General features: G+C 61.7%; 2 protein-coding genes and 2 long non-coding RNA genes across 5 annotated transcripts; 1 reads left to right on the top strand and 3 right to left on the bottom strand.

The window, feature by feature from the left end:
* The first annotated feature begins 403 nt into the window (after nt 1-403).
* On the top strand, nt 404-5974 carry PRSS57 (serine protease 57). The gene is given in 8 exon segments (XM_030334995.1): nt 404-482; nt 713-866; nt 1287-1431; nt 3104-3367; nt 4430-4579; nt 4581-4680; nt 5175-5248; nt 5882-5974. Coding segments are annotated over 8 exon segments (1059 nt in total).
* FSTL3 (follistatin like 3) lies at nt 5666-11545 on the bottom strand. Of its 2 annotated transcripts, none has more exons than XM_030297824.1 (5): nt 11397-11545; nt 9864-10049; nt 7479-7694; nt 6890-7117; nt 5666-6799 (listed from the first exon to the last, which is right to left on the bottom strand). In XM_030297824.1, exons 1-5 carry the CDS (start codon nt 11497-11499, stop codon nt 6744-6746), a joined length of 789 nt encoding a protein of 262 aa, XP_030153684.1. In that variant the 5' UTR covers nt 11500-11545; the 3' UTR covers nt 5666-6743. The 2 variants fall into 2 exon arrangements, with proteins under 2 accessions (XP_030153684.1, XP_030153695.1); XM_030297835.1 differs by lacking the exon at nt 11397-11545 and adding an exon at nt 10541-11361.
* A 510-nt stretch (nt 11546-12055) lies between these two features.
* On the bottom strand, nt 12056-14020 carry LOC115502503. The gene is made up of 3 exons (XR_003965113.1): nt 13914-14020; nt 13668-13794; nt 12056-12651 (listed from the first exon to the last, which is right to left on the bottom strand). It is a non-coding gene; the product is annotated as an uncharacterized LOC115502503 (long non-coding RNA).
* A 6986-nt stretch (nt 14021-21006) lies between these two features.
* LOC115502499 lies at nt 21007-23994 on the bottom strand. Its single transcript, XR_003965112.1, has 3 exons — nt 23721-23994; nt 22238-23141; nt 21007-21052 (listed from the first exon to the last, which is right to left on the bottom strand). It is a non-coding gene; the product is annotated as an uncharacterized LOC115502499 (long non-coding RNA).
* Nucleotides 23995-24887: the final 893 nt, after the last annotated feature.

Here is a 24887-nt window from a genome sequence, read left to right as displayed (position 1 = left end):
AGGCGGCCCCACACGCCCAGGAGGCAGCTGGGGGCACGATGCCTGTCGGCCGGGTCCTGGCCGCTGCAGGAAGCTCCCTGCACGTGCTCCGTGGGCAGATGCTGGATAAACCGAGGCACGGGGCGGTAAGTGGCCTCTGGGGTCACCTCCGGGCCCTGCAGAGCCAGGCTTCGCCCCAGGCAGGCAGTTCCTAGAGCCGCGCGCTCGTCCCCTCGCCGCCCTGCGTCCTGGCCTCCTGGACGGCTGGGACAGTCAACGGCCCGAGGCCTCCCAGAGGCGCCAGCACCGAACTGGGCGTTGCTGGTGTGGCCTGGCCGACCTCCCACCACAGGCCACAGCCAGGTTCCCCCTTTCCGGGCCGTGTCCCGCAGAGCTCTGAGGGAGCCACCAGCCGGTGACGGCCATGGGGCCCCAGGCGAACGAGCTGGGCCGCCTGCTGCTGGCAGTGTCTGTGGCGCTCACGCTGCCTACGGGGCCCCCAGGTAAGAGCCCCCGACCCCGTGCAGCTACTCAGCCCTCTGGGTCGCTGCCCCTCTCGGCCTCAGCTGGGACTGGGGGCCGGGGTGGAGGCCCAGGCCCAGGGTTTTCTGGAGTCCGGGCTCCCTCCCGGCACGCTCGAGGACCTCGTCCGGGCGCCTCGCCCCCACCCGACCCCCACCCCGGCAGGTGCCGGAGCCGCTCGCATCACCCCTCTGTCCCGCCCCTCCTGCAGGCTCCCGGGGAGCCCGGATCATCGGGGGCCACGAGGTGAAGCCCCACTCCCGGCCCTACATGGTGTCTGTGGCCTTCGAGGGCCAGCACCACTGCGGAGGCTTCCTGCTCCGCTCCCGCTGGGTGGTCTCCGCGGCCCATTGCTTCAGCCACAGGTGAGCCCACCCCGGGGGCCGCCCCCGCCGCTGCCACTCGGGCCCCAGGCCCCCGGCTCCGGACGGCAAGGGGGGGCTCGGCGAGAAGAGTGTGTGAGAGCGACGTCGTGGCCACAGCCGGGGTTGCAGCCCTGGGTCCGCTCCGGGTTTCCTGTTGAATAACCACGGCGTTGCCACGGAAAATATTGGGGGTGATGTTGTAACTGAGGGGGGGGCTGTAAGAAACGTAGGCAGTATCGCCCGCGTTCTAAGTACCTCGTGATAATATGTATTAACGTTAATAGCGCGCCTATCTGGGTGAAGGCTGCAATTGAGGTGGGAACGGAAATAAACGTAATTATGGTCGTGGGGCCGCACCCCGTTCTGCAGACGGGGACGCCGAGACCCCAGGCTCGCTCTCAGTTGCCCCTCCCCCTGCAGGGACTCCCGAATGGGCCTGGTGGTGCTGGGGGCTCACGTCCTGCACAGCTCGGAGCCCACACGACAGGTGCTGGGCATCTCCACCGTCGTCAGGCACCCGGACTACCAGCCCACCACCCACGCCAACGACATCTGTCTACTGCAGGTGAGCCTTGGGGGGCACCGGACGCGGGTCTGGCCCGTCCCTGGCCACCCCCACATGTTTTAAAAACAGCTGTAAGGTCCTGTGAGCACCCGAGTCAGATTACGTCCCGCCTCTGCCCTCTGTGCCTCCCACATGGCCCCCTCGGTGCCCCCTGGGGGCAGACTGAGCCATCGGTGTTGCCCCCATGCCCCCTACGCCCGGGCCTTTGCACTGGCTGCGTCCCCTCCAGGGCGCTGTTCCCCCAGACACCGCATGGCTTTGTCCCTCCACCCTTCCCTGTCTTCCCTCGAAAGTCCCCTCCTCTGGGGCCTCCCTCGAGAAGCCCCTGTCACCTGCCCTCCCCCGGCCCCCCCATCTCCCCATCCCGTCCCTCTGTCCCAACTTCCTTGTGTCCCCCACAGCTGAAACCATTTGCTTCTTCACCAACGTTCACTGCTTCCTCCTCCAGACGTGGAGCGCAGGGATTTTTCTCTCCTTATGGCCGTGTGTAGCGCACGGCAGGCCCCGGTGTTCACGCTGAAAGGGGAAGCGCGTGAGACTCTAGGACACCAGATACTCTAGTCGCTGCCCCCCAGGCCCTTTGCGGGGTTTCCGGGCAGGAAGTGGCTCCTTCCCTCCCTGCCCACACAGGTGCGTCCTTTCTGAGCGCCCCCCCCCCCCTGCCTGCCTGGGGTCGCCCCCCGCAGGACGCTCAGGTGCCCCAAATTCAATTCCAGGGGCCCCCAGGGCTCCGTTTTCAAGGGAAAACACCTCAGGCCTGCTGTCCAAATGTGGTGAAAGGTCAAAACAGAGATGCTCAGCGTAACAGAAATAGGTTCCTGGGAACGAGAGGGTTGGGGGCGGGGGCTGTTCTCCAAGCAAAATGAGAAGGGGGCAGCGAGTATCCGCGGCCAAAGCTGCCATGTGGGTTTTGCTCATCTGTGAAACCCCAAAACCTGGAGCCCACAGCTCTGGTCACCCGTCCCGTTATGCAGCTGGGGAAACTGAGGCTGGGGTACGGTCAGGATATGGCCACGGTTAGGGAGTGAGTACCAAAACCAGGGGCCTGAGTCATTCATCCCATAAACGCTGACTGAGCGCCCACCAGCTGTTTTGGGCCCTGGACACCCCAGGGCCGGTCCCCTTAGAGCTTCCGGTCCAACTCGGTGGCAGCTGGGTAAATCGGCCTTGGCAGGGGCACATGGAACCTGGAGGAGGCTCCTGTCCTATCCTGGGAGTCTAGGAAGACTCCCTGGAGGAGGTGGCATCTAAGCTGAGACCTGAAGGATGGATAGGGAGGGTGTTCCGGCGGGGTGCGGGGGGGAGTGGGGGTGGGGTGGTGGGGACCAGGGAATGACAGTAAATTCATTCTGGGTAGAGGGGAGGGCTGAATGGTGAGCCAGGACGTATTGTCCCAGGAACAATGGGGAGCCATGGGAGAGCTTGCGAGCAGGGGAGATGCTGGTTGGAAGGACACCGCTGGCAGCGGGGGAGGCCAGCGTCCTGGTCTGAACGGGTGAGGCCTGATGGGCAGGCCCGCGTGGCAGCAAGAGGCTTTCCCGAGCCTCGCGGCAGCGGCTGCTGACTTCTCGCCATGAGGCCACAAAGAGCCAAGGCGTCGTGATGGGTAAACTGAGGCAGGAGCACTGATGGGTGGTCGGGGGTAAACCCAAACTCAGCGGTCTCTCTGCAGCTCAACGGCTCTGCCATCCTGGGTCCTGCGGTGGGGCTGCTGAGGCTGCCACGGAGAGATGCCACGCCACTCAGGGCGGGGGCACGCTGCCGGGTGGCTGGCTGGGGCTCTGTATCCGATTTCGAGGACCTGCCACCCGGGCTGATGGAGGCCGAAGTCCGCGTGCTGGGCCTGGACGTCTGCAACAGCTCCTGGAAGGGCCAGCTGAGCCCTGCCATGCTCTGCACCCACAGTGGGGACCGCCGGAGGCGTGGCTTCTGCTCGGTGAGACACTGGGTCCCCACCCTACCTTCCTGCAATATGGGCAAACCGAGGCCCACAGACAGGGTTAGAGAAGGCAGAGGCTTGGGAACTAAGTCCTTAAGCTCACCTTTGACCAGGTGAAGCCTCACTGAGACCCTGGAAGGACAAAGACTTTTCCGAGGTCACAGGGCTGTCACGTACAGCTGTGCAGATCGCGCATCGCACAAAGGGCTACAGATTTGTGTATTTATAAGCAGCGTTCAGTAGGGCGCAGTAACAGATCTCCGTCAAGGAGTTCCTGCTCCGGAGACCCTGCGTGGACTCTGGGCAACCCTGGCCCTGGTGCCGAGGGAGAAACAACCTGGAGGGTTTTTTTGTTCCTGGCAAGAGAGTGATTCAAAACAGATTCTGGAGTCCAACCGCATGGGTCCAAATCCAGACTGTGACACTTCCCAGGTGTGTGGCCTTGGAAAAGTCACCTCACTTTTCTGGACCTTTCTTTACCTGTAAAACTGCCACACTAATAGTACCTACTTCCTAGGGTCAGAGGTGATTTCAGATTACAGTTAGGGTGATACAACTGGGAAGGGGAGAGGAGGGGAGGAAGCGGGAATTTTAGGGTGAGTATTCAGGAAGGCTTCTCAGAGGAGAGCACCTTTTGAGCTGAGACTGGAAGGAGGCTTGAGGAGATCTGAGGGAAGGCATGCCAGGCAGAGACACCCATCACAGGGCTGCCATGTACAGCTGTGCAAGTTGTGTACTGCACAAAGTATTGCAGACTTGTATGTCTATACCAGCAGTGTCCAATGGGGGCAGTAACAGGTCTCAGGGATATGGAAAAGCCCAGAGGCCAGACCAAGCTTGGTTTGCTTCAGGAACAGCCCAGAAGGGTGGTGGGGCAGGAACCTAGGGAAAGGAGTGCAGACAGATGGGTGGGGGCTAGATGCTCAAGTCCCTTGAAGGCTGTAAGTTTAGTTTTTGCTGGAGGAGCGCTAGGAAGCCTTGGAAGGGTTTCGAGGCAGGGAGGCCAGGGAAAGAGGCCCAGAGATGGACCCCTGACCTTGCCTTTCCCTCCATCCCCAGGCGGACTCTGGGGGACCCCTGGTGTGCAGGAACCGGGCACATGGTCTGGTCTCCTTCTCTGGACTCTGGTGCGGCGACCCTAAGACCCCTGATGTGTACACGCAGGTGTCTGCCTTCGTAAGCTGGATACAGGATGTGGTTCGAAGGCCCAAACGGGCCCCAGCCCAGTCCCCTGCCCGGGACCGCTGGGTTCAGGAGTTGCCTGAACCACAACGGCACGGGGTACACAAATGAGGTGGTAAATGACTCGGGTAGCTCCTGCCTGGAAATTCCATGGCTGGGGCGGGGCATCCGTGGGCCCCCAAACTCCAGGAAGCCTGGTGTATCCGTGGGGTGGAGGGTGGGGTAGAGAGGGCATCGGTTCCAAATGCAAAGGGCCAAAATGACCAAATAAAATGTTAACTGAATAACCAGACACGATGGTTCACCTCCAGGGCCTGTCCACGATCCTTGGAGTTTCTGTCTCAGCGAGGCCAAGGGTCTGGCTCGGCCACGGCCTCCCTGACACCGTGAGCTGCTTGCTCAGAGGCGACCCAGGCCCCTCCCCGCCCTCCTCACCACCGGCCCTTCTGGATTTACCGACCCCCACCCGACAGCCTGCACTCGGGACAGCCTCTTGGCCTTTGCCCGAGCAGTGGCCCAGCCTAGCACATCTCTCCCTCGGCCTCCAGCTAACCACACCCAGGCATAGATGGGGAAACCAATGGGGATGGCGGGGGGGGGGGTCTCCTGGTCCTCTGTGTAGAGTCTCAGGCTGGCCTGGCCCCACGTGAAGTCCGTTATTCACTGAAGAAAGTGCTGGCATATGGCCACGTCTGGGTAAGTCCCAGCTGGTGTTATGGTCGTCGTATTATTTTTAACGGTGTTATGGCGACCATCACACCCCCAGCCCTTCCAGGCCGGGCCTCTGTTTCTGGAGCCTAAACCCGGTGGCTTCTCCGGAGTGCCCTAAGCCATCTTGGCTGCCTCTTCTGTCTCCTGCCCTACGGAGGCTTGCTTTCTCCCCCCGGCCTCACCCTGCACCTCACCTACCTCAGCCCTCTCCCTGGCTGCCGCCCACTGCCCAGAGGTGGACACTGAGGCCCAGAGACAGAAGGCATCTCCCCCAGATGCTCCCAGAGCCCCCCACTCACCACCCTCACAGCCCCCTAGGCTTCCGACTGGGTAGAAGCACTAGCAAGAGGAGACTGCACAGAGGCTCAGAGAGAGGCAAACCAAGGCTCGGACACTCCAAAGTGGCTTTCTATAGTCTTTATTTCTTTGGTGAGGCAGGACCCCAGGGTGCGGAGGTGGCCTCAGGGGCACTTTTCTGGGTGTCACAGGTAAGGCACTTCCGAGGGGCCAGGAGAGGATGAAAACAACTGGCCCCTGCATGGCTCACTGCAAACTCGGGGAGGTGGGCTCCTGCCTGTTGGGCCCCCCATGTCCAGTCTGAGCCTCTGCCACATGCAGACACGGGGCGGTGACACTGAGCAAACAGGAGGCAGCGACCCTGCCCAGAGCAGGCTGGTGGTGGAGGTGGGTCCACCTGGAAACCGGGCTTAGAGGCTTGGCCAAGGCAAGTCTCCTGGGACCGAGGGGTCCTGGTCTGGACCTTCCCTTCGGATGGCGCAGCAGGGACGAGGGGTGCCGCTAAGACATACAGCTCTGGGAGGCAGGGTGTGCAGTCGGCCTTGGCACACAAACCCCACGGTGGGTGAGCAGGGGGTCTTCGTGGGCCCCGCTGGGTCCCGCCCAAAGTGCACTGGGCACCACGACACATAGTGCTCTCTTCTGGCCTCTCCCACCCCAGGAGACACACTGGGCTCTTCTCAGGAGCCACCACAGGACGTCCTGGGGAAATGGAAATGGAGGCACTGAGAAGGTAGGGCCTGGGGTCCTTGAGCTGCTTGTGGACGGTGGCTGCTTCCTTGGCCTATCTGGGGCCTGGGCAGGTTCTGCGGCTCATTTATACGCATCCGGGCTGTGGACCCCTTCGTTACTCCCAGCCTGCGGTCTAGAAGGCGGGGGTGCCTCTTCATGAATTGCTGGCAGGCAATCCCCAGCCCTCTCCGTGGTGACCATAATTTAAGCTAACCCCTAGAGCAGAAGCATGGGGTCCTCCTGCCTGGAGTGGGAGCCCCACCTACCAGCCCCACTCCGAGGCCCCCTTCCCCCAATCCTTCCAAGGTATTGTCAGGGGGCTCCAGGGCTCCTCCTAAGTGGTCCCGGCCCAGGCTCTGGGGAGTGTCCACGGGACATAAATTAGACTCGGCTGTGGCAATAAATAAAACGGGGAGGCCTTGAACGCCAGGCCCAAGCCGGCCCCACGGGCTCACACGAAGTTCTCCTCCTCCGACTCCGACTCCGCATCCGACGGCTCAGGGGTGCCTGAAGAGCGGGAGGGACGAAAAGAAAAGTGGGGGCGCGGAGAGGGGCGGGAGGTTGGGCCCCACCGCGGCTCCCCGCTCCGCGCCACACCTGCACAGCTGCCCGGGTGGCGCACGCCGATGGAGCGGCCCAGGAAGCAGGTGGCCTGGCGGAGGTGACACGAGGACACGTAGGTGACGTTGTTGTTGCCGCAGAGCTCCTGGCCGGGGCTGGAGGGCGCGGGACAGGGCGCCGCGCGACACACCACGCAGTGAGCGCTGCCGGTCTGGTCCACCACGCACGACTGCGGGCGCGGGCACATCACGTGCGCGCACGACTCTGCGAGCGGGGAGCCAGGACCGGTCAGGGGCGGGGGCCAGCCCGCCGCAGGTCCCACCCGCAGGCCCCGCCCCCGGCCGCGCCGGAAGCCACACCCCTTCCGCGCGCCCCGCCCACTCTCGTTCCACACCCAGGCCCCGCCCCTCCGGTTGCACCCGCAAGCCCCTCCCTGAGTCACGCACCCCAATCTCGCACCCCATGTGAGCCTCCCTTCCCGAAACCCCACCCCGCTTTTCCTCATTCCGACCGACCCCGGCAGAAGACCCAATCCGGCGGCGCTGTCCCTTCGCTAGGCCCCTCCCTCAGAGCGCCGCCAGGCCCCGCCCCCCGCAGGCCCCGCCCCCACCCCGCCCTCACGTACTGCGGCAGCGTCCTGGGTACATGACGCGCAGGTCCGGGTGGCCGCGGCAGCGCGCGGCGCGCAGCTCGCACTCGTCGCGGTAGGTGGCGCCGTCGGAGCCGCAGACCTGCAGGCGCGCCGGGAGCCCAGCGCAGTCGGGCGCGCACTCGCAGCGCGGGCGGCCCCCCTGCATGCGGCACGTCTTGCCGGGGCCGCACTCCACGCCCTCGCACGAATCTGCGGACACAGGGCACGCGCGCGTGGCGGTGGTGGTGGTGGCTGTGGGGGTGGCGGAGAGGTGCGTGGCCGAGGCCGGGCGTCCTCGGAGCCCACGGCACCCCCGTCCCTGCTCTGACGCCGGAGGCCGGGCGGGAGTCCGGGAACCCCGGAGAGGACGACTGGTTCAGAGTCTGGGTGCGGGATCCGTTGGGGACGAGATCAGCCACGGTCCCGGTGGACCGGGAGTCGAGGCTGCGCCTGGGCTTGGGGTTCTGTCTGGAGTTGGGGCTCGGAACGGGCGGGAGTGGGTTGTTTCCGCTCGGTTCTGGGGGTCCAGGAACGAGCTTCCAGTACCCAGTCCCGGTGTCGCTCCGCAGCTGGGCCACCCGCTGGGGCTGGCGTCCGTTCCCTGGTTTACGCGCGGTTATGGGAAGGCCGGCGCGGGGCCCGGCTGCGTCATCAGAGGGGGGCCCCACCCCGTCCAGGAGCGGGCCTGGGGAGGACCGGCCGCGTCTGTTCCCCGGGCCTGCCAGGACCAACCCAGAGGAGCCGTCGGGGAGGGTGGGGCGTTGGCACCTGGCCTGAGGCTCAGTTTCTGGGGAGGGGGCTTCCCACATCCCGAGCCCAGTGAGCCCAGGGGATACCCCTCCCCGCCAGCCCTATTTCTCAGGCAGGGAAACAGGTCTGGCCAGGGCAAGTCTCTCCCTGGGGTCTTCGCTCCCCCCCCCCCCCCCCCCCCCGACCTATTACTGCCCTGCTCCTCTCACAGGCCCTCCCAGGCTGCTTGCGGTCTCTCAACCACCCCTAGGAGGTGATGACACTTCATTAGCATTTTACAGAAGGGGGAAATCGAGGCCCTGTCACAGCTGTGAGTGGAGGAGAGCCAGGGGCCCCTCAGCACGAGAATTCCAGGCCAGGCCCCAGATGGAACCCCCCACCTCTGTTGCTTGTGGACCTGGAGGGCAGACTTGAGCTCTTGAGTTCAGCCTCAGTTTCCCTGTGTGGAAGTGAGGCTGACTGGGGTACCCACCTCACAGGCGGAGCATGAGCATAAAATGAGCTGGTGCACTGGTGCCCCCAACCAGGCAGAGGCAGGGCATGTGGGCCGCACCTGGGCACCTCCCACGCTGCCTGCCCACACACACATCTGGAAACGCTCCCCCTGGGAGGCTTCACAAGCAGAACGGAAGTGGGAGAACTGAGTTCCCTTCCCCAAGGCCAGATGAGATGTGGTGGTGGTGGGGGGGTGATCTGGACCTTCTCATGCCCAGGCCAGGCACTTTTTGAAGTCTGTCCTCCCCCTGCCAGAACCCAGAGTAGGTTCTGGAGGGAGCCAGCCAGGGCACATGGCAGTGAGTCCAAGACCACCCAGCCAGGCCGAGCGGGGATTAATCACATCCCAGTGGCCAGCTGGGCTCTGCGCTTGGCCCTCAGCTCCAGCCTCCTCCCTGCTCCCCTGCCCTGACCCCACCCACTAGGGCCTGATCCCATACTTTCTCCATCTGGCAAACTCCTAATCACACTCCAACACCCTGGTCCTAATGCCCACTTCCTTCAAGCCATGCCTCACACTACCTCTGGGCCCTTGCAGGTTCAGCCCCAGCCAGAGAGGCCTGGGAGGACCCCCAACCCCTTCTCCAGAGCAGAGAATGTGTCTTGGCTTATTCACTCAATCATTCTGCCTTCAAAGAGCTCCTAGGCTGAAGAAAGAGGCAGCATTTCTCAGAACACGATCCAGAAGGGACACGCTTATGAAACATGCATCTGTGGCCCCACCACAGATCGCTGGAATCTGTGGTGATGGGAAGATCAAGTGTTTGGGAGCACTGACTGTGGAGTCACAAACCCAAGTGGCCAGTTAGGAAAATCCATGTTCCTAGGACTTGGGTGTGAGTCGGGTATACCAGGCGGGGTGCAGCTGGGAAAGGCCATCCAGGCAGAGGGCTCAGCATGGGCAAGGGCCTAGCGGCTAGAAACCAAGCTGGGGAGTCCTCCAAGCTTCTTCCTGAATCCTCAACAGAGGGAGGCTGAGGCCTGGAACCTCAGGTCCCCTGTCTCTCTCCGAGCCCCGGGTCCCCCCACAAACAGCCTTCCTAACAGCCATACTCCCAAGGTGGGGAGCTCATTCGCAGCTGCCCCACCTGCTGCGCGGTGACCCTGACCCGTGGCTGATGCCCAGGAGCTCACCTTTGCAGGGGAGGCAGTGGACAAGGCCCAAGAAGCCCAGAAGGCTGATCTTGTTCCCCGGGTGAGTGAAGTTGGACCAGGCGGTGTCAATGTTGCTGGTGGCACAACACTCGGCTTGGCTCACGTCAGTCTGCAGCACCAGACTGCAGGTGGCCTCTCGGCCCTGCTGGAGCCAGCAGACGCCGCCTGTGGACGAGGGGGACAGTGACCACTGGACCAGAGGTGCCCTCCTGTGCCGCTCCCAATGCCCAGGCCTTCCACCCAGCTCCCCACCCACAGGAGATGCATACAGTTGGTGCTCGGTGATTACACAGGGGATGATTTTGCTCCCAACTTGGGAAGGAGGGGCAGAGACCTGCACAGGTGCTCCCATCCCAGCTCCGCTCTCGATCCCTCTGGGATTCTTCCTCCTCTCTGAGCCCCACCCCACACACAACCCTCACTCTTGGTGGGAAGCTCTCCCTACCCCTCCCCCGACCTTGCTCCAGGCCCCCAGGCCCCCAGGCCCAGGCCTGGCGTCCTGCCCAACCAGTCAAACACTCAGAGCTCGACATGCCGGGGTCAGTGGGCCCTGGAGCCCCCTCTCCGCCTCTGCCCTCTGTCTAGACAGGGCCCGAGGGCACGCAGAGCCCCCCTCGCCCAGCAGCCCCCCCTTGCCTGGCCCGCCTCTTACTCACTCCAACTTGGGAACATTCTCCTTGCATGAGCTCACATCTCCCTGGGGACACGGCCTTCGGGGAGGGGGCTCAGCTCTCCCCTTCATGCGGGGCTGGGGTGGGGCTGCTGGGTGGGGTCGGAAGGCAGATAGCCCTCAATCCCTTCCCCCTTAAATGGGGGCGGGAATGGCCCCGGCCCCCATCCCCGGGAGCTTGCTGGTTCCTTTCAGGGGGCAGCTCTGGGAACTCAGCACTCTGGCACCCGTCTTCTAAAAGGAGAAACTGAGGCCAGCGGTGGGGATATTCCTTGCCTGGCGTCCCCTAACAAGTGGCAGGTACGGGACTCCAATGGCCCGTCTGCCTAAGCCAAAGCTGGGGAGGATCTGACACTTCCGGTGGAGGTCCTGGGGCCTGCCACCCCCCCTCCCCCCAACCCACTCCCGCCTCTCTGGGGCTTCAGGACATAGATGGTTCCGGTTCGAATCCTGACTTGGCCACCGACGGGCTGTGTGACTGCGCCTCAGCTCCCCCATCCGGAAAATGGGCGGACACACATTAGTGGGCTATCACATGAATTCAAGGAGGCGAGAGGTAGACACTAAGCGCTCAATAAATGTCAGCCGTCATCGAGACGACCACTCTTGACAATTGTGAAAGGGAGTCACGTCTGCTCTGCTGACCTCCTGGTGACCCTCCTTCAGGCCCTTTGGGGCTGGGGGAGGGGAGCCCCAAGCCCTCCCGGACTGAACCTGAGGAGGCCGCCCGATCAGCGGCTAGCACGGCCGCCGTGCCCCCAACGTCTCCCCCAAGGCCCGCATTCCGGGCAGGCCCACGTGGGTGGCCCACCCCGCCCGCCCCTTCCGGCCGCCCCACTCACCGGGCGCGGGGTCCCCCGAGCCCACGGAGCCCACGAAGCCCACGGCCCAAGCCAGGGCCCCCCAGGGCAGTGGCCACAGTGGCCCCGGCGTCCCGGGACGCATGGCGGACGCAGAGACGGCGGCGGCCCCCGCGTCGGAGGCGCGGGCGGGCGGGCGGGCGGCTGGGAGGGCGGCGGCACCGACTTCCCAGCGCGCCGCGGCCGGGCGCTCCCTATAAAGGTCCCGCTGGCTGCGGGCGGGGCCGGGCCGGGGCGGGGCGCGGGGCGCGCACGGTGTGTGCAGGGGCTGGGCCTGGCCACCCCGAGGGCAGCTGCGCGGGGGGGGGAGCGGGAGTGCGACCCTGGAGCCCGAGAACTCGCCCGGGAAGGTGTCCCCGTGGCCGGGGCGAGAGGGCCAGCCTGGCCCCTGTTGTGAGTTCCGGGGCTCACCGCGCGTTTGGGGAGGTGGGGTCTTCGGCCGGAGGGCTGTGGCTGAGCTCGCCGGGGACCCACGGGGAGCCGGCCTACGGTTCCGTGTCAGCCGCGTCGTGGCTTGCTTGCGGTCGCTCGCTCACGTGGCGCCCCCAGACTCATCCCCGCCCCGGTGCGCCCACACACTTCCGGAGACCTGAGTCCCGGCAACGCCCACTGGCACCCCGGGGCCCCCACCTGGCCGCTGGAGCCCGTGGGCACAGCTGGGCGTGAGCAAGTGCGGGTGGGCGAGGGCCGGGCGGCAGCAGAGGCGGAGGGGCGCAAGGGCGACAGCGGGAGACCCAGAGCCACCAACGGTCCCTCCCGGCGTCGTGGACAGCAGCGATCGTACCGCACGACTGCCACAGTGTGCCGGGCGCGCCCGCCCCCCAGACCCCTGCAAACGGTCCTCCCAGGCCGCATCAAAGAGAACTCACTGGCTAGGGTTTTCTCCTCTCCCCAGGTTCAGTGCTGTGTCTGCAGCCCCTGGCCACCTGGAATCCCAGACTTTCCAGTTTGTGACAGTGACCTCAGACATCAGCGTGGCCCTGGAAAGTAGTGACCACTAGGGCCTGAGTGCAGCGGACACTCTTCCTGTTTGGGAGCCCCCCCCCCCAATTGTCAGGGCATCCTCCAAAGGCTCGGGGGTCCTGTACAGCCCCTCTCTGAGTTTCCAAGAAATAATTCTTGACGATCTCCTCATGGCAGGGCTTGTTCAGGGGTGCTGGGTTCCCGAGTGACCAAGGAACGCCCTGTCTTGTCATCACCAAGCCCATGGCTTGCAGGGGCCGCGGAAATGAAATACCTACACGGACAAATTAATATATGACTTCAAAGAGGGGAAATGCTTTCGGGAAAATAAAAACGCTTGTGAGCAGTATGGTGTATCGTGGGGGGGGTGCCTCGTCACCCCCCCCCACTCCCGCATCTCCCCCTACTCCTTCCCCAGGTATGGAACCCAAAGATCCCTGCAGCCACACAGCAGACGCCTTCCGTGTACACGAGATCTGTCAGCAGCATACACCACGCCTAGACCTCTGCCCCATCTCAGCTGCTCAGCCTGACCCATGTGCCCCCGCCCGTGGCCAAGGGCCACGTCCCCGCCCAGTGGCACTGAGGGAGGACACCCAGCTTCTTGGCCTGTCCTTGGCCTCTGAGTATGTGAGGGGATTCTCCCCCGGTTGGGGATGGGGCGGGGATGGGACCCTATGTCCTCACCAGGGGTGTGCAAGAGCTGGACATTGTGGCCTTGGCCGAGGGCTGACCCTGCTGTGGCTCAGCCGCCCCAGCCTGGGTTTGTGCAAACCAAAGGGTCATTGTTGGCCTGGCGTGGGTTCGAAACTGAGACCAGTTGCCAGCAGCCTCCTGCCTCCCATCCTGGCCTATCTCTCCGACCCAGAGGCCATGTGCTGGGTGACCTTAAGCAAGACACTGGCCCTCTCTGGGGAGCCCTCCCCCCCCTTTTGGTCTCTCCTTTTCATGCCCTCCTGTCCACCCTGAACTGGTCTCAGCCTCATCCCCTGCAGCCCGCTTCCTACCTTGGCTGTCTACCATAAGGCTCCTCCCCCAGCTCAGACATCCACCATGACTCCCCGTGGCCCCAGGCTTCACTCCTCCAGACCCCACGAAAACAGGCAATGACAATCCAAAGTGATCAGGACTGTGATGGAGGATGCTATACCCAGTGCAGACTGGGGAGGCCCAGGCAGACTTCCCAGAGGAGGAGGACATTCAAATCGCATTGGACCGAACAATGGTGAGGAAGGGGGTGTGGGGACAGAAGTGATAGGATGTTTGTGCTACAGGTAAGAGAAAACCCACCTCAAAGGTTTGGATCAGGGAAATGGTCCGGGCTTCGCAGGTGGGCCCAGTGGAATCAGAGGATCGTCAAAAGCGGAGACCACTTCCCTCTGTGGTCACAGTGATGTACGTGACCTGCCATTGCTGTCTGTGAAGGCAGAGGAAGGGGCCTTGAGCCAGTGCATAGCCTCTAGAAGTTGGAAAATCAAGGAACAGACCCCCCCCCCCCCCGCCGAGACTCCGGAAGGAACACAGCTCTACCAATACCTCGATTTTGGTTCAGGGGTGGACTTCTGACCCCCAGAACTGGAAGGGAAGAATGTGTCGTGTTTCAAGCCACCACGTTCGTGGCAGTTCCTTGGAGCAGCAACGGGCAACGACTGGGTTGCAGTCTGGGTGCTACAGACTGGGTTGCAGCCTGGGTGCTACAGACTGGGTTGCAGTCTGGGTGCTACAGACTGGGTTGCAGCCTGGGTGCTACAGACTGGGTTGCAGCCTGGGTGCAACAGACTGGGTTGCAGCCTGGGTGCTACAGACTGGGTTGCAGTCTGGGTGCTACAGACTGGGTTGCAGCCTGGGTGCTACAGACTGGGTTGCAGCCTGGGTGCTACAGACTGGGTTGCAGTCTGGGTGCAACAGACTGGGTTGCAGCCTGGGTGCTACAGACTGGGTTGCAGCCTGGGTGCTACAGACTGGGTTGCAGCCTGGGTGCTACAGACTGGGTTGCAGTCTGGGTGCAACAGACTGGGTTGCAGTCTGGGTGCAACAGACTGGGTTGCAGCCTGGGTGCAACAGACTGGGTTGCAGCCTGGGTGCTACAGACTGGGTTGCAGCCTGGGTGCAACAGACTGGGTTGCAGCCTGGGTGCAACAGACTGGGTTGCAGCCTGGGTGCTACAGACTGGGTTGCAGCCTGGGTGCTACAGACTGGGTTGCAGCCTGGGTGCTACAGACTGGGTTGCAGTCTGGGTGCTACAGACTGGGTTGCAGTCTGGGTGCTACAGACTGGGTTGCAGCCTGGGTGCAACAGACTGGGTTGCAGCCTGGGTGCTACAGACTGGGTTGCAGCCTGGGTGCTACAGACTGGGTTGCAGCCTGGGTGCTACAGACTGGGTTGCAGCCTGGGTGCTACAGACTGGGTTGCAGCCTGGGTGCAACAGACTGGGTTGCAGCCTGGGTGCTACAGACTGGGTTGCAGCCTGGGTGCTACAGACTGGGTTGCAGCCTGGGTGCTACAGACTGGGTTGCAGCCTGGGTGCTACAGACTGGGTTGCAGCCTGGGTGCTACAGACTGGGTTGCAGCCTGGGTGCTACAGACTGGGTTGCAGCCTGGGTGCAACAGACTGGGTTGCAGCCTGGGTGCTACAGACTGGGTTGCAGCCTGGGTGCTACAGACTGGGTTGCAGTCTGGGTGCTACAGACTGGGTTGCAGCCTGGGTGCTACAGACTGGGTTGCAGCCTGGGTGCAACAGACTGGGTTGCAGCCTGGGTGCAACAGACTGGGTTGCAGCCTGGGTGCTACAGACTGGGTTGCAGCCTGGGTGCAACAGACTGGGTTGCAGCCTGGGTGCAACAGACTGGGTTGCAGCCTGGGTGCAACAGACTGGGTTGCAGCCTGGGTGCTACAGACTGGGTTGCAGCCTGGGTGCTACAGACTGGGTTGCAGCCTGGGTGCAACAGACTGGGTTGCAGCCTGGGTGCTACAGACTGGGTTGCAGCCTGGGTGCAACAGACTGGGTTGCAGCCTGGGTGCAACAGACTGGGTTGCAGCCTGGGTGCAACAGACTGGGTTGCAGCCTGGGTGCTACAGACTGGGTTGCAGCCTGGGTGCTACAGACTGGGTTGCAGCCTGGGTGCAACAGACTGGGTTGCTGTCTGGGTGCAACAGACTGGGTTGCAGTCTGGGTGCTACAGACTGGGTTGCAGTCTGGGTGCTACAGACTGGGTTGCAGCCTGGGTGCTACAGACTGGGTTGCAGCCTGGGTGCTACAGACTGGGTTGCAGCCTGGGTGCTACAGACTGGGTTGCAGCCTGGGTGCTACAGACTGGGTTGCAGCCTGGGTGCTACAGACTGGGTTGCAGCCTGGGTGCAACAGACTGGGTTGCAGCCTGGGTGCTACAGACTGGGTTGCAGCCTGGGTGCTACAGACTGGGTTGCAGCCTGGGTGCAACAGACTGGGTTGCAGCCTGGGTGCTACAGACTGGGTTGCAGTCTGGGTGCAACAGACTGGGTTGCAGTCTGGGTGCAACAGACTGGGTTGCAGCCTGGGTGCTACAGACTGGGTTGCAGCCTGGGTGCTACAGACTGGGTTGCAGCCTGGGTGCTACAGACTGGGTTGCAGTCTGGGTGCAACAGACTGGGTTGCAGCCTGGGTGCAACAGACTGGGTTGCAGCCTGGGTGCAACAGACTGGGTTGCAGCCTGGGTGCTACAGACTGGGTTGCAGCCTGGGTGCAACAGACTGGGTTGCAGCCTGGGTGCTACAGACTGGGTTGCAGCCTGGGTGCTACAGACTGGGTTGCAGCCTGGGTGCTACAGACTGGGTTGCAGCCTGGGTGCTACAGACTGGGTTGCAGTCTGGGTGCTACAGACTGGGTTGCAGTCTGGGTGCTACAGACTGGGTTGCAGTCTGGGTGCAACAGACTGGGTTGCAGCCTGGGTGCTACAGACTGGGTTGCAGCCTGGGTGCTACAGACTGGGTTGCAGCCTGGGTGCTACAGACTGGGTTGCAGCCTGGGTGCTACAGACTGGGTTGCAGCCTGGGTGCTAACAGACTGGGTTGCAGTCTGGGTGCTACAGCCTGGGTTGCAGCCTGGGTGCTACAGACTGGGTTGCAGCCTGGGTGCTACAGACTGGGTTGCAGCCTGGGTGCTACAGACTGGGTTGCAGCCTGGGTGCTACAGACTGGGTTGCAGCCTGGGTGCTACAGACTGGGTTGCAGCCTGGGTGCTAACAGACTGGGTTGCAGCCTGGGTGCAACAGACTGGGTTGCAGCCTGGGTGCTACAGACTGGGTTGCAGCCTGGGTGCTACAGACTGGGTTGCAGCTGGGTGCTACAGACTGGGTTGCAGCCTGGGTGCTACAGACTGGGTTGCAGCCTGGGTGCAACAGACTGGGTTGCAGCCTGGGTGCAACAGACTGGGTTGCAGCCTGGGTGCTACAGACTGGGTTGCAGCCTGGGTGCAACAGACTGGGTTGCAGTCTGGGTGCAACAGACTGGGTTGCAGCCTGGGTGCAACAGACTGGGTTGCAGCCTGGGTGCTACAGACTGGGTTGCAGCCTGGGTGCTACAGACTGGGTTGCAGCCTGGGTGCAACAGACTGGGTTGCAGCCTGGGTGCTACAGACTGGGTTGCAGCCTGGGCTAACAGACTGGGTTGCAGCCTGGGTGCAACAGACTGGGTTGCAGCCTGGGTGCAACAGACTGGGTTGCAGCCTGGGTGCAACAGACTGGGTTGCAGCCTGGGTGCTACAGACTGGGTTGCAGCCTGGGTGCTACAGACTGGGTTGCAGTCTGGGTGCAACAGACTGGGTTGCTGTCTGGGTGCAACAGACTGGGTTGCAGTCTGGGTGCTACAGACTGGGTTGCAGTCTGGGTGCTACAGACTGGGTTGCAGCCTGGGTGCTACAGACTGGGTTGCAGCCTGGGTGCTACAGACTGGGTTGCAGCCTGGGTGCTACAGACTGGGTTGCAGCCTGGGTGCTACAGACTGGGTTGCAGCCTGGGTGCTACAGACTGGGTTGCAGCCTGGGTGCAACAGACTGGGTTGCAGCCTGGGTGCTACAGACTGGGTTGCAGCCTGGGTGCTACAGACTGGGTTGCAGCCTGGGTGCAACAGACTGGGTTGCAGCCTGGGTGCTACAGACTGGGTTGCAGTCTGGGTGCAACAGACTGGGTTGCAGTCTGGGTGCAACAGACTGGGTTGCAGCCTGGGTGCTACAGACTGGGTTGCAGCCTGGGTGCTACAGACTGGGTTGCAGCCTGGGTGCTACAGACTGGGTTGCAGCCTGGGTGCTACAGACTGGGTTGCAGCCTGGGTGCTACAGACTGGGTTGCAGTCTGGGTGCAACAGACTGGGTTGCAGCCTGGGTGCTACAGACTGGGTTGCAGTCTGGGTGCAACAGACTGGGTTGCAGTCTGGGTGCTACAGACTGGGTTGCAGCCTGGGTGCAACAGACTGGGTTGCAGTCTGGGTGCAACAGACTGGGTTGCTGTCTGGGTGCAACAGACTGGGTTGCTGTCTGGGTGCAACAGACTGGGTTGCAGTCTGGGTGCTACAGACTGGGTTGCAGTCTGGGTGCAACAGACTGGGTTGCAGTCTGGGTGCTACAGACTGGGTTGCAGCCTGGGTGCAACAGACTGGGTTGCAGCCTGGGTGCTACAGACTGGGTTGCAGCCTGGGTGCTACAGACTGGGTTGCAGCCTGGGTGCAACAGACTGGGTTGCAGCCTGGGTGCTACAGACTGGGTTGCAGCCTGGGTGCAACAGACTGGGTTGCAGCCTGGGTGCTACAGACTGGGTTGCAGCCTGGGTGCTACAGACTGGGTTGCAGCCTGGGTGCTACAGACTGGGTTGCAGCCTGGGTGCTACAGACTGGGTTGCAGCCTGGGTGCTACAGACTGGGTTGCAGTCTGGGTGCAACAGACTGGGTTGCAGCCTGGGTGCAACAGACTGGGTTGCAGCCTGGGTGCTACAGACTGGGTTGCAGCCTGGGTGCAACAGACTGGGTGCAGCCTGGGTGCTACAACTGGTGCAGCCTGGGTGCAACAGACTGGGTTGCAGCCTGGGTGCTACAGACTGGGTTGCAGCCTGGGTGCAACAGACTGGGTTGCAGCCTGGGTGCTACAGACTGGGTTGCAGCCTGGGTGCAACAGACTGGGTTGCAGCCTGGGTGCTACAGACTGGGTTGCAGCCTGGGTGCAACAGACTGGGTTGCAGTCTGGGTGCTACAGACTGGGTTGCAGTCTGGGTGCTACAGACTGGGTTGCAGTCTGGGTGCTACAGACTGGGTTGCAGTCTGGGTGCAACAGACTGGGTTGCAGTCTGGGTGCAACAGACTGGGTTGCAGTCTGGGTGCAACAGACTGGGTTGCAGTCTGGGTGCAACAGACTGGGTTGCAGTCTGGGTGCAACAGACTGGGTTGCAGTCTGGGTGCTACAGACTGGGTTGCAGTCTGGGTGCAACAGACTGGGTTGCAGTCTGGGTGCTACAGACTGGGTTGCAGTCTGGGTGCTACAGACTGGTTGCAGTCTGGGTGCAACAGACTGGGTTGCAGTCTGGGTGCTACAGACTGGGTTGCAGTCTGGGTGCTACAGACTGGGTTGCAGTCTGGGTGCTACAGACTGGGTTGCAGTCTGGGTGCTACAGACTGGGTTGCAGTCTGGGTGCAACAGACTGGGTTGCAGCCTGGGTGCAACAGACTGGGTTGCAGCCTGGGTGCTACAGACTGGGTTGCAGCCTGGGTGCTACAGACTGGGTTGCAGCCTGGGTGCTACAGACTGGGTTGCAGCCTGGGTGCTACAGACTGGGTTGCAGCCTGGGTGCAACAGACTGGGTTGCAGCCTGGGTGCAACAGACTGGGTTGCAGCCTGGGTGCAACAGACTGGGTTGCAGCCTGGGTGCTACAGACTGGGTTGCAGCCTGGGTGCTACAGACTGGGTTGCAGCCTGGGTGCTACAGACTGGGTTGCAGCCTGGGTGCTACAGACTGGGTTGCAGCCTGGGTGCTACAGACTGGGTTGCAGCCTGGGTGCTACAGACTGGGTTGCAGCCTGGGTGCAACAGACTGGGTTGCAGCCTGGGTGCAACAGACTGGGTTGCAGCCTGGGTGCTACAGACTGGGTTGCAGCCTGGGTGCAACAGACTGGGTTGCAGCCTGGGTGCTACAGACTGGGTTGCAGCCTGGGTGCAACAGACTGGGTTGCAGCCTGGGTGCTACAGACTGGGTTGCAGCCTGGGTGCTACAGACTGGGTTGCAGCCTGGGTGCAACAGACTGGGTTGCAGTCTGGGTGCTACAGACTGGGTTGCAGTCTGGGTGCAACAGACTGGGTTGCAGTCTGGGTGCTACAGACTGGGTTGCAGTCTGGGTGCTACAGACTGGGTTGCAGTCTGGGTGCAACAGACTGGGTTGCAGTCTGGGTGCTACAGACTGGGTTGCAGTCTGGGTGCTACAGACTGGGTTGCAGTCTGGGTGCAACAGACTGGGTTGCAGTCTGGGTGCAACAGACTGGGTTGCAGTCTGGGTGCAACAGACTGGGTTGCAGTCTGGGTGCTACAGACTGGGTTGCAGTCTGGGTGCTACAGACTGGGTTGCAGTCTGGGTGCAACAGACTGGGTTGCAGTCTGGGTGCTACAGACTGGGTTGCAGTCTGGGTGCTACAGACTGGGTTGCAGTCTGGGTGCTACAGACTGGGTTGCAGTCTGGGTGCAACAGACTGGGTTGCAGTCTGGGTGCAACAGACTGGGTTGCAGTCTGGGTGCAACAGACTGGGTTGCAGTCTGGGTGCAACAGACTGGGTTTGCAGTCTGGGTGCAACAGACTGGGTTGCAGTCTGGGTGCAACAGACTGGGTTGCAGTCTGGGTGCTACAGACTGGGTTGCAGTCTGGGTGCTACAGACTGGGTTGCAGTCTGGGTGCTACAGACTGGGTTGCAGTCTGGGTGCTACAGACTGGGTTGCAGTCTGGGTGCTACAGACTGGGTTGCAGTCTGGGTGCTACAGACTGGGTTGCAGTCTGGGTGCAACAGACTGGGTTGCAGTCTGGGTGCAACAGACTGGGTTGCAGTCTGGGTGCAACAGACTGGGTTGCAGTCTGGGTGCAACAGACTGGGTTGCTGTCTGGGTGCTACAGACTGGGTTGCAGTCTGGGTGCTACAGACTGGGTTGCAGTCTGGGTGCAACAGACTGGGTTGCAGTCTGGGTGCTACAGACTGGGTTGCAGTCTGGGTGCTACAGACTGGGTTGCAGTCTGGGTGCTACAGACTGGGTTGCAGTCTGGGTGCAACAGACTGGGTTGCAGTCTGGGTGCAACAGACTGGGTTGCAGTCTGGGTGCTACAGACTGGGTTGCAGTCTGGGTGCTACAGACTGGGTTGCAGTCTGGGTGCAACAGACTGGGTTGCAGTCTGGGTGCTACAGACTGGGTTGCAGTCTGGGTGCAACAGACTGGGTTGCAGTCTGGGTGCTACAGACTGGGTTGCAGTCTGGGTGCAACAGACTGGGTTGCAGTCTGGGTGCAACAGACTGGGTTGCAGTCTGGGTGCAACAGACTGGGTTGCAGTCTGGGTGCAACAGACTGGGTTGCAGTCTGGGTGCTACAGACTGGGTTGTAGTCTGGGTGCAACAGACTGGGTTGCAGTCTGGGTGCTACAGACTGGGTTTGGTGCCACAGTGAGAGGGTCCCCTTTGGCTGGAGACAAACGAGAGTGATCACAAGTATGAAGGCAGGCGGCGGTATAGACGCCCCCAGGAGCAGGAGGGTGACCCTGGGGCCTGGAACGAGAAGGGGCCTTCTGGGGGAAGGAGGATGTGCCGCCTTGGCTAGGCCACGTGTGTGGCTATTTTCTCTCTGTGCCCATTTTCTCACGTGTAAAATGGGCACAGATCCCAGGCCTGCAGATTCTAGGAAGGACGCCAGGGACAGTGCCTGGTGCACAGTAGGGGCACGACATGTGTGCCCAGGTTCTTATTAACCAGCAGATAGCTGTTTGTCCAGGGAAGATGCGTGACGAGTCTTCTCTGCCACTCACCACAATGCTGTGAGGCAGGCATCCGTTTTACAGAGGGGGTATTTGAAGCTGGAGGAAGGAAAGTGACTTTCCGGCAGTCACAAAGCCCCACAGTGTCGGGACAGTACCAGAGAAGCAAGATCCCAGGCCCCGTGTGCTGAACTGTGGGGCAGGTCCCTCCCCATTCCGGATCGGACATTGGGGGCCAGCCCCCGGGTTGTGGCTGGCATCCCGTTCTGGTTCCAGCACTGGATTTTCCTTTGAGAAATCACCTCCTGTGCTTCCAGTCCAAATGACCCCAGGAATGGACACCAACCCAGGCTCAAACAATTAGAATCATCTGACATTCAGCAAGCCGGGAGGAGTAAGCTCTGAGATTTTTTTTTCTGGGATCCAGAGACACCAACTTCCTGCCCGAGCTAGATGGGTGTGAGCCTAGAGCTGCAGGTGGCTCCTACCAATGGCCAGGGAGAGGCCAATCCAGTGAGATGCTGAGCCAAGAGGGGGCAGCAGAAATTCCCTGTGCCGCTATTGGGAGTCCTGGATCCAGCTGCACCTGAACTCCTCCACCCCAATAAGACGAAGTCCATTTAAGCTGAGTTTCTGTCACTCGTAGTGGACAAAACCAGCTTTCAACAAGCCCATTTACATTTTATTCAAGTGGAGCCTTTAGGACCCAGAGCAGTGGGTCTGCAGGGGCTATAGGAATCACACACACCCTAAAGTGCAGACCTTTGCCTCCAGGATATGGGTCTTAGCTTGGTCCAGAACGGTCAGGGTCGCCCCCGCCCCCCTCCCCTCCCCTCCCCCCTCCCCCCCCCCCCCCCCTCCTCCCCCTCCTCCCCCTCCTTCCTCCCAGCTCCCACCTTCCTCAAGCCGGAAGAAGGCTTGTGATGGACTCCACACTCAATGTCCACAGCCCTTGCACTAGGACCTGAAAACTTCAAGGCCTTGTGGGTTCTCCGATAGGGTATGTGATGTTGATAACCAAGGCAGCACCTGAAGACTCGGGCATGGCGGATGCTACGGGAGAACTCTGGTCAGAGCTGGGCTTCATGACGCCTTCATCGGATGTGCCCTCCCCTCTCAAACGCCACCATGGCTCCCCATGGCCCCTGGACGAAGTCCAGCCTTCTCAGCCTGGGTTCCAGGCCCTTCCTGCTCAATCCATGCAATCCCCGCCGCAACTCTTCCACGCCACCCCCAAGCGCCCCCACCGCACCCCCACCGCACCCCCGTCCCCGCAAAGTGACCAGATCTTGGGCAGGGAGCCGGCAGTATGATTTGTAACCAAAGGTAGGGCCCGCCCTCCTCTTGCTAGCCATTGGTTTAGGCGTGACCATGTGACCCAGATCTGGCCAATGGTAGGAGAGACAACCTGCCAGGGCGGGGACTGGAAGACGGCGCGGCCGAGCGTGTGTGCACGTGACCCGTGAGAGCTTGATGGATTCGGTTCCCGTTTGCTGCTCTAACAGATGACCGCGATTCTAGCTGCACAAACCCGACGACTCGCGGTGCTGGGGGTCAGCGGTCTGAGGCGGGTCTCAGCGGCCAAAATCAGATGTGTCGGGGAGTCGCAGCGCTCGCCGCTGTCCGGCGGGTGGCCTCTGCCTCCTCGCCCCCAGGGCGCGTCCTCTGTCCTACAGCATTCTCGCCCCCAGGGCACGTCCTCACCACCCGGCACAGGGGCGACCTGGGCACGTCCTTGTCCTGTCATCCACCTTGGCCCGTCGTCTGTTTGCTCAGGTGTCCAGTGTTCTGGGGTTGGGCCTGTGAACGGGAAGAGAAAGCACCAGAACTCGCTTGGCCTGATCCAAGCCTATGCCGTGTGTAAGGTCGCGGCCAAAAATGTCCCATGTGGGAGAGCTGACAACCACAGGATGGGATGCGGAACGAGACAAAACCATGGAGATGAATTAGCCCTGACTTTGTGTCTTTGGTAAATGTGCCTTCGGTTCAGGTAAGCGAGCAGCTTGCTTTTGGAGATACACCTGGGTGTGTATGAATAAAATGAAAAATAGAAATAAAAAGTACAAGCCAACAAACACGAACAAAAAGGGAAGGGATGCCTGGGTGGCTCAGTCGGTTGAGTGTCTGACTGTTGATTTCTGCTCAGGTGGTGATCCCAGGGTCATGAGATGGAGCCCAGAGTCAGGCTGAGTGTGGAGCCTGCTTGGGATTCATTGTCTCTCTCTCTCTCTTTCTCTCTCAAATAAAAATTTTAAAATGGGGGAGAAAAGACGTAACTCAAAATCCACAAATAAAATTTTTCAAAGACAAAAACTGCATACTCAGACGGTGGCATATTCACACCTGTAGGAATACTGGCTGGTGGGCCAGTGGCCCTACCTGCTTGGTGCCTCAGTCTCTTGCCTGCAACATGGGAACTCGCTTTCTCCAACCCCGAAGTCCCCGAAGGCTCCTCCCTGAGGCTTGATTTGAACTAAGCAGGTGAATACATGAGGGCACACCTGCCCCCTGGCCCAGGACAGGCCACTTAATGCCACCAGCTCTCTGGTGGTTGAATGTGGCTCCAATCGGAATCTCCATGGCTTGGTCCCTCCTGAGAACGAACCAAGACCGTTCTAACTCTCATCTGGAAAAATAAATGAGAAAGAAAAGAAGTTCAAACATGGTCACTTGCCCCAAATCAAGATCCGAACACACTACAAAGCCACAAGAAAAGGAACAGAGTGAACCTGGGAGAGGATTAGGAGGGGGGGGGGGGGCCTGCCCTTGTACAGGCTCCACCTCCTGAAATCTCCCCACACAGAGGACAAAGCTACTGTGTCCCTGGGTGACAGGCGAGGAAACCTAGCAAGAGCAGAAGTCACCCGCCCAAGGCGGAGACTCAAGGGTGCACGGTGTCAGGGCAACTTCCCCTCTGCCCCTGAGGCCCCTGGCTCAGCGTGGCGGCGGCCGCGGCGGAAGGAAAGGGTGCTCCCGGCAAAGGGGAAGGCACGTGAAAGGTCTAGCAACTAGAGAGAGCTGGGAGACTATAATCACAGCCGCCACGTGCAGAGGCAGCCTCCCCGGGAGGTGGGAGGCAGACCCACTTTACAGATGAAAGACTGAGTCTTGGAGGGGCTGTTGGTCCTTGTCTTGCAGTGTCTAGGGGGAAGCACAACCGTGTTGTGGGAAGTCTGAGGAGGGAGGCGTGGCCCTGTCCTGGGGGGTATGTGTAGGGCCCAGGTGCCGCCTACCTCCTCAACCCACTTTCAGAGCCTTTCTCGGGAAGTGCTGGGCAACCCTCAAGTTGTGTTTCACTGTGCCTGGCAATCAGAGCGCCCTCCCAGGTCTGTCCCAGCAGCAGCAGCAGCAGCAGCAGCAGCAAGGTAGCCACAGGGCCGGAAGTGGGTACCTGAGGGCCCCAGAACTGCAGAGACACCGGGTCGTTTGCAGACACGGCTCGAGTGCTTGCATTCCAATGCCACAGTCCCAGGGTAGCCAGCAGGCAAGAGCCCATGCAGAGGGCACAGAGACCCAATGGCCTGTGCCTGAGTCCTGGCCCTGCCG

The sequence above is a fragment of the Lynx canadensis genome, chromosome A2 (genome assembly GCF_007474595.2).
Source record: "Lynx canadensis isolate LIC74 chromosome A2, mLynCan4.pri.v2, whole genome shotgun sequence".
In the NCBI taxonomy this organism is placed as follows: Eukaryota; Metazoa; Chordata; class Mammalia; order Carnivora; family Felidae; genus Lynx; species Lynx canadensis.
Note: the sequence above shows the minus strand (reverse complement) of the source record. Positions and strands in the feature narration are given on the sequence as shown.